Source organism: Bos indicus x Bos taurus, chromosome 26 (genome assembly GCF_003369695.1).
Source record: "Bos indicus x Bos taurus breed Angus x Brahman F1 hybrid chromosome 26, Bos_hybrid_MaternalHap_v2.0, whole genome shotgun sequence".
Lineage (NCBI taxonomy): Eukaryota > Metazoa > Chordata > Mammalia > Artiodactyla > Bovidae > Bos > Bos indicus x Bos taurus.
Window position 1 is genome coordinate 9,444,610 of NC_040101.1, and position 8,632 is coordinate 9,453,241.

General features: G+C 47.6%; 1 protein-coding gene across 1 annotated transcript; it reads left to right on the plus strand.

The window, feature by feature from the left end:
• Positions 1 to 2,067: 2,067 nt before the first annotated feature.
• Positions 2,068 to 5,061, plus strand: C26H10orf120 (chromosome 26 C10orf120 homolog). The gene is made up of 3 exons (XM_027528746.1): positions 2,068 to 2,317; positions 2,529 to 2,604; positions 4,289 to 5,061. The coding sequence occupies exons 1-3, from the start codon at positions 2,118 to 2,120 to the stop codon at positions 5,042 to 5,044; spliced, it is 1,032 nt and encodes a 343-aa protein (XP_027384547.1). The 5' UTR covers positions 2,068 to 2,117; the 3' UTR covers positions 5,045 to 5,061.
• The last annotated feature ends 3,571 nt before the right edge of the window (positions 5,062 to 8,632 follow it).

Below are 8,632 nucleotides of genomic sequence, written 5' to 3' on the forward strand. Positions count from 1 at the left end.
GGCAATTCTCCCAGTGGTCTTGAACCTCTACATGGGCTCTCCCAGAGTCTTCAGCCTGCTGGACCACACCAGCAGATTTTGGACCTTCTAGCCTCTACAATCATGTAAGCTAATTTCTTAAAATAAATTTCTCTCTTTTTCCAGTTCCCACCCCAAACCTACCATAGTCATGGTGACATCACTTCTGGGCAGCATGGCAGGGTGCCCTTTATCACTGACTTTCTGATGCCTGGAGGAGCTGTGCCACCTTTTTCTACCTGAACCTGCTGAGACAAGGCCATAGCTACTCCATCTCAGTACCTGGATGGGACCAGGCTGCAGGTCCATGGCCAGTCCTAGAATATCCTCCACTAGTCCACAGTCCACTGCTCGTATCTCTGTGTTTTTCCTTCTAGTCCTTTTTCTTCTTGAATACTGTTGTATTGACACAGCCAGATCATACTCTATATAAGTTTTGTATGGTCTTTAAAAAAATATCACATTACATCCCGAGAGTATTATTGGAAATTTGACTAAGACTTGATTTTTTTGATGTGTGCCATGCTTAGTCGCTCAGTCGTGTCCAACCCTTTGCGACCCTCTGGACTGCAGCCTACCAGGCTCCTCTGTTCATAGGGATTCTCCAGGCAAGAATACTGGAGTGGGTTGCTATGCCCTCCTCTAGGGGATCTTCTCAACCCAGGGGTTGAACCCAGGTCTCCTGCATTGCAGGTGGATATTTTTACCATCTGAACTGAGATCCATAATAATCTTTTTTTAATATTTATTTTTTTGGCTGTGCCAAGTCTTAGTTGCGGCACAATCTTCAGTCTTCACTGTGGCAAGTGGGATCTTTAGTTGAGGCATGCAAATTCTTAGTAAGAGTGTGGGATCTAGTTCCCTGACCAGGGATTGAACCCAGGCCACCTGCACTGGGAGTGCAGGCTTGGCCTCTGGACCACCAGAAAGTACAGTCCTTAGTATTCCATCATGTACCAGTCATTGGTTGTTCCACAAACATTTGTGCTGTGCACGCAATATGCCAGGTGTTGTGTGGGTTGTGCAAACGGCTGTGTGTAGGACAAATGTGTGAGTCGATGCATACAGGGCAAGAGGCACTGTCTATACCACTCCGCGGCACTGGCTGCTGATTTCCAGGTTCACAGCTGTTCTAGGGAACTGAAATTGCCTGGGTGTGTGAGAGGAGCATTGGTGTGTTTCAGATGGCTGCTGTGGGCATGAGCTCTGGACATATCGCCACTTAGGGGTGTTTTCTGGTAGAAGCAAAGGAAAGCTTCAGGACCAGTACTTGTCAGAGACATCGTCTTCCATGAGCTGCTTCTTTACTTTTTAAACTCATTTTTTTCAAAAGGTAATAGGCTTGCATGGTTCTAAACAATACTGTACAAAACAATAATGTACACAATGAAAAGACGCATTACCACCTTATCCATATCTGCCAGGTATCCACCTCTGATAGCCATTTATGACATTTTTTGCATGTATTATTCTAGTGTTTTTTTATGCAAATGCAAGTATACATGCTTATTTTTTCCTTTTCAATACAAAAAGGTTGTCTACAATTTATATACTTTTGTGCCTTGATTTTTGCACTAACAGTATTTCTCAGAGATATTTCCAGATAAGCTGGGCCCTAAAAGATAAGCAAGTTGTCAAGGCAGAGAGGCGTATTTGAGACAAGAGGGGAGTATGTCTAGAAGCTGATTCCTAGAACCATGGATAGAGTTCATGGATGGAGCATGAGGAACTAAGATTGGAGCTAAGATTGGAGAGGCAAGCCAATACCAGGGAGAGACTTCAGGTGATGAGTGTTCATCCAGAAAGAGCTGAGCAGTCTTTATGGGCTTATAAGTGGCATTGACATGGTCAGATTGTCTCCCAGCTATACTTCTCTGCCCACTCTATTCCTCTGGACTCCAACATACCGAGACCATGGTAGTGTGTGTCCATTTCACCCCAGGGGACCATCTGATGCCTAAACTCAGACCTCATAATAGCTGCCACGTAGGCCAGTTATGATGCAAGATGTTTGTGACTGTCATTTGGGTTCTCATTAAAGCTGTCTTAGGAAGAAACTCCAGGCACTGACACCTCCCATCCTAGCCTGGAGCCAGAGTATGATCAGAGAATGGGAGAATGGCTGTCCGAAGATTGGAAAACAGAGGGCTAGAGATTCAAGGGCCCAAGAGAGGATGACTACAGAGGGGAAGTTAAATAAGAATGGAATACCGGCGCGCGTTTTCAATATAAGCGATTCCTTCCTGAATAAAGAGTCCCTGTCCTCCCAAGGGGATGTATGCCCTGCTTCACCGCTGGGGTGAGTGTAACTGTGCTTCTGGTCCATTCCCTCCCACCCATGTCAGATTTGAAGCCAAATGGAAGAGCCCGCCCTGTGGCTGTAGAAACCGTGATCACAGAGCATCACCCTTTGTGATCAATGTGGCATCATCCTTTGTGAGATTTCCCACTCCAAAAGGCAACACTAGGAAGACCATTTCCGAGTTCTAATACACCTCTCTGCCTTCCAGGATATGGACCAAGTTCTACAAGTCAGACCCACGCATCGCCCTCGGGAAATACTCCCCCTTGGAGAAAGAGATCCTAGTAAGTGCTGTGAAATTTATATACAGGGAGGCCCCACGGAATCCAGGCAGTTAGGCTAGGAGAGTCAGAGTTTCAAAAACCACCAGCAACACAGGTGTGAGTCTCCCAAGCAGTGGAGGAGAGTTGGCTGAGTTAACTAGTGGCTTCCATATTTGCCTAGCAAAAGCAAAATACTCTCTTATTACAAAGTCCCAAGCAGGACTGTAACTACAAGTGATAACGAATCACGGAAGCGGCCTCTTCTTGAGCCCTTATCTTGCACTAGTCGCTTTCATATATGTTATCTCATGGAGACCTCACAGGGGCCTGTAAGATCAATACAATTCTCTCAGATTCATAGTAGGTGAGAAGGAGAGTCAGATTTGAACCCAGGCTCATCTGTTCCCAAAGATCTACCCTCATTCTCACTATACAGGGTCTCGGGCACCCTCACGGATGGAGGGCAAGGGAGCCACTAGATAATTCTTTCTGTGGATGTCCTTTGCTCCTGTCCCATTGAGAACTTTTTTAAAATTTTCCATAGTAAATGCTATATTTTTATGTTTTTGTTGTTGTTGAGGTAACATTGATTTAGGACATTATTGTTGAGGCAGTCCGAGAGCAGGTGGGAAAAGAATTTCCAGACACAGAGTACTGCAGAAAGGAGTGCTTTTATTTAAAAAAAATAGCAGAGATAAAGTGGGCATTTCGAGGGCAACAGGCTGACAACTCCTGACAAGCCAGGGAGAGTTGACCACTTTCATGAGTTAATAGCCTATTTTTATAGCCTCAAGACAAAGACAGTTCCTACTGGAAGGTTGGCGTTAGGTGATTGGAGTGTGACAGGGTGTTTACTGGAGTGGGCGTCTTTGCCTAACTGGGAATCAGGAAGCTTGTTAGTGATGATCAAGGGGACTTTTGGTAAGGTTACAAAGGGGCTCAGTTAGCTTTGGTTCTGGGCTCTGCTTCTGTGGCCTTGGTACAGGGCCTCACACCTGTGACCTGCAGCAAGACTCAGCAATTACATCAGCGTCTTGTGTACAACGCTGGGTTTCATATTTCTCTATGTGCTACATGTGTTCCCCACCAAAATTTAGTTTTCTCCATAACCTTACAGCTCATCTCCTTTACCCTCTTTTCCTTCCCCTCCCCACTCTTCCTTCTCTGGTAACCACTACTCTTGTTTTCTCCCCTTTACTAACCCTTGATGTACCAAACTAAGTGAAGTGAGGTTGCTCAGTCATGTCTGGCTCTTTGCAGCCTGGTGGGCTCCTCCGTCCGTGGGATTCTCCAGGCAAGAATACTGGGGTGGGTTGCCATTTCCTTCTCCAGGAGACCTTCCTGACCCAGGGATCAAACCTGGGTCTCCTGCATTGCAGGCAGACACTTTACCCTCTAAGCCACCAGGGAAGCCCATACTAAGTGAAATAAATCAGATTGAGAAATTCAAGTACTGTAGAAATTCACCCACATGTGGATTATAAAAAACTAACCAACAAACAAATGAACACATCAATCCCCTTGAGATTTTAACCACCACCTCTCCCCACTCACCCCCCAGCCCCCTGCCCATTGGCCCTGGAGAAGGGGATGGCAACCTACTGCAGTATTCTTGCCTGGAGCAGAGCCTGGCAGGCTCTAGTCCATGGGGTTGCAAAGAGTCGGACACGACTGATCGACTCACACACCTTTTCCCACTTGTCAGCGTCTAGGTGGCGTTCACACCGTCGCAGCCCGGAGGTTTCTGACTTACAAGCAAGAGGAAGAACGGAAAATGCTCAAGGAACTACAGACGCTGTCTGCAGACTACAAGCGGGCGGTGGACTGTAGAAGGCAACACACCCCTCCTTGTGCCACCTGTGGGTCCCTGGGGAAAATGTGGACGGCCAAGGTGATCGTGTCCCCGGAGGAGTTCAGGATGCCCCGGCGGGAGAGGCTGAACGTCAGCAAGCACATAGAGCGTATGCAGCTGGCGAGAGCCCTGCGGAGCAAGCAGCTGCTACCCTACATCGAAAGGTTTAGGGGCTCATCGCTTCTGCCTTCAGGGGGCCTGGGCCCCATGGCAAGGGCCAGGGCTGGGGAAGGCCAGGATGACGGCAACGCCGACGATGGCAACGATGTGCATCAAAAGGGGAGAGGCGAGGTGGAGAGCAAAACCTCCAAAAGACAGGAAATTAAAATGAACGTCATTTTCAAGTCAGAAGAACCCCAAAAATGCATAACGTCCCATCCAAACGATCTAAAACCATTCTTCCCTGCAAAGAAAGCAGAAAGGTCCATCACTGGCTTAACAAACAGAAGTCTTCTGCACGTGTCAGAATTTCCTGGTGACCTCATGCTAATGAATCAGGATTTTCTGTCTCGGGGGATCTACCCCAGTTACGCATCACAGGCCACCCGTCTGGAAGAAGAGAATGCCTGGAAAGAGTACATGTGCAAAGTTGCTCCCCATCATTATTAAAGCTTTATTTATCTCCATGGTAACCCAGCCTCCTGGTCCTTCTTATTCCTGCAGCTCTGCCCCAGGTGTCTTTTTCTTTCTTTTCTTTCTTTTTTTTACTTTTAAAGAACTTTTCATTAAAAAAATTTTTTATTTTATATTGTAATGGGGTTGATTAACAATATTTCAGGTGTACAGCAGAGTGATTCAGTCATATATATTAATATTTTTTCGGGCTTCCCTGGTGGCTCAGCTGGTAAAGAATCTGCCTGCAATGAGGGAGACCTGGGTTTGATCCCTGGGTTGGGAAGATCCCCTGGAGAAAGGAAAGGCTACCCACTCCAGGATTCTGGCCTGGAAAAGTCCAGGGACTCTCTAGTCCAAGGGGTTGCAAAGAGTCGGACACGACTGAGCGACTTTCACTTCCATGCTCATTTCGGCTTCCCAGCTGGTACAGCGGGAAAGAATCCACCTGCCAGTGCAGAGACAGTCCATGGGATCATACTAAGTCAGACATTTCTGAAGCAGCTGAGCATACACACACACACAGAAAGCAAGTATAAACTCTGCAAGGCCTTGCAAATCCTTGAAAAGAAGCCCTATTGAGCGTGGATATTGCCGGTGGTAGAATAAGCCATATGTCCAGAAGGGACTCATGGACTGGTTTATATAGTGGGGGAAGGGCAGAGAGAGAAGGGACATTCTGAGATGGGATGCTGGGTTCTCACCTGGACAGTGTGTGGTCTGGGGCTGGGCATCTGTGTGAGAGAGAAGGAAGGTTAGATCTAAAGCACAGATGTGTCCAGCTGGAATCAAAGCTGAAGCAACTTTGAGAAATAGACTCTGGGCCGATGTTTCGCATGATTCCTCTGAGGAGTCACTGTCAACGTCATCATGATCTTTCTGACCCATGGCATTTGGGGACACCCCGATGCATGGCCATTGCCCACATCAGTGTGGCCAAAGGCTTTCTGTCCACATGTCCACGGCCCCTTCTGTGACAGCCAGAGGTCATTATAGCAACATCGCCCAGGACCATCAGTCAGTCTCCCTCAGGTCTATGACAACCCCATGGTCACCCTGGAGGTGTTAGGACTCTGGGCTGTACACGAATGCCTGGGGAGTCTCCGAGGGGCTCTGCTCCAGATAGCCATGCCCTAGCCGGTCCCTAGCATTCCATTTGTCACCTGCCTGTCATCCCCACACCCTTGAATCATCAAGGGGCTTCATGATGAGCTGTTTACCCAGGAATTCTTTTCTCTAGGTAGATGCTAGGGAAAAGCAACATAATACACCAACTGAGGTTAAACAGTGCTGCCCTGGAGAAGGAACTCCCAGGAAGCAATCGACGAGTGCCTCGCAGAGACGGATGAATGCTTCTGCAGAAAATAAAACCTTTCATTGTTCTGTCCTCAGAAGCAGAGCTTTCCTTCTGACCTGAGTGTGTAGCCACTCCTTGGTTTCTGACCCCCCACTCCTCTGGCAGATGGGGTTGGGGGTGGGGCTGCCGGCTCCAGCAGCCAATCTTGTGTCCAAGAGCAGGATCAGAGGCACAAGTTGTGTCCATATTCTTGTGGAGAACCCTCCTAGTCTTGAGGAGGTCCTTCTGCTTCTCTCTCTGGCCTTCAAAGCCCTCTCTGCTCTTAACTCCTGATCCCTTCCTTTATCCTCACTTAGCCACAAGCACATGCCCTGCTCACAAGAGACAGGCTGGAGGCTCTAAGGAATCCAGCAGGAGGCAGGGGACATGTCCAGGAAGAACCAGGACCTTCTGTACAGGTTTCACCCTTAACCAAACAGAGCCTTCCCAGAGATAAGGACAGGAAGAGCCCACAATCTCTGAAAATGGCAAAGGGCCAATGCAGGGAAGTTTTCAGAGCCATCTAACCATCTGAACCCTTGAGAAATTACATAAACCATGGGAAATGCGTGTGTTGTCAATCCCACCTCCTTGAGTTTGCACCCCAGTCTTGATTCTTGACCACACTATTTCAAGTTTACAGAAGCAATGTTTGAATAGTCTAAACCCCATTTTGCAGCCATTTGCAAGGCGTTTCATCCTTGGGCACATGAGAGTAACTTAGTGTAGGTCTAGACCCCATGTCAAATCTGGAAGGACAGAGACCCTTCCTCACACAGATGACATCTTCTGTCTCAGCACCTTTTCTGGTCTGTGTTTGGCTTAGCCTACCATTGAGGGAAACGTGACTCCCATGTTAACACTGAAGACTTCCTGGAGAGAAATGTAGAGCCTCATTGGAACGTTGAAAACACAACTCTGACTTTATCAGTCATTCATTCATTTAAGAATTACTAGTAGGACCCTAAAGTTCGAGTGCTGCAATGGTACGCACTGAATAAATAAGCAACTGATACTGTATACTTGACTTCCCTGGTGGCTCAGATGGTAAAGAATCTGCCTGCAATGCAGGCGACCCAGGCTCCACTTGTGGGATTGCCAAGAGTCGAATACGCCCGAGTGACTAACAGCCCCTGTATACTTAAATCTCATCGAGATCTACATGAGGCAAGTGAGAGAGGCACAAAGATGTAATGGTAGAGTCAGCCCTTCAGCTGAACCACGATATGCTTCATGGGGCTCCCCGAGCAGCAGACAGATGTGTCTGGAAGGTTGGAAGGATGGACTCCTGGCCAAGGGGACAGTGTGAGCAAAGGCTCAGAGTTGCTCAAAGGTGTGCAGTATCCAAAGCTCAGTGTGTGATGGCTCAGCCCTGAGAGGGGCCGGAGGGGAGAAGACATTAGAAGGGAGGGAAGGTCAGGTGAAGAAGGATTTGATAAAACTCTGCTAAGGTGGGTAAACTCTATGGACTGGTTTTCAACAGGAAGTGAAAAATGGAACCAGATTGTGGTTTGATGCCTATGCTGGATGACGGGGGGTGAACTGGAAAAGATCCTAAAATCTGCAATATCAACAAAGAAAAATCACCTTCAGAGAACTCACTCGAGGAAGGGAGATTCCAGCGTGACTTTCTGAGTTGACCTCAACAGGATGGTCCACACACACAGATTATTGTGCCTGAGGGAGTTGATGGTTCTCCCCACAAGTTCATGAAAAGACCCCCACACTCCCTCTCCTCTCTGAACAGAAGAAAGGGACACGGAAGCAGCTTCAGGCTTATAAGGGGCTGTGCCATCCGTGTTTTTGACCCTCCTAACTCCTGGTCTGAAAAAATGCAACATCACCCGACTTGATGAGCCTGCAAACCATGTGAACTTTATCTTTTACTCTCTGCAGACCTTTAAAAGGGACTATGATGCAATATAATTGATAGTTGGATGGTGGGAATCAGAAGACATTCAACATATCCTCACCAAAGATTCTATATCCTCAAGCACATTGCTTGAAACTTGGCAGGGAGCCGGGCCAGCGTCTCAAGGCTATGTCTGTAGAGGGTTTCCTTGTGCAGGCGAGGAAAATCATAAATAGACAGAGCTCTTGTCCTGAGATAGACCTCAGACCAATGAGAAGCCCTCTGGGCATAAAGACCTTCAGGAGGGGTTTCAACTACTCTCAGCGATGCCTGGGGTTCCAACCCTGTGACACCAGGACTCACAAACTAAAACAAAATCCAGACTCAGGTAAAGAGA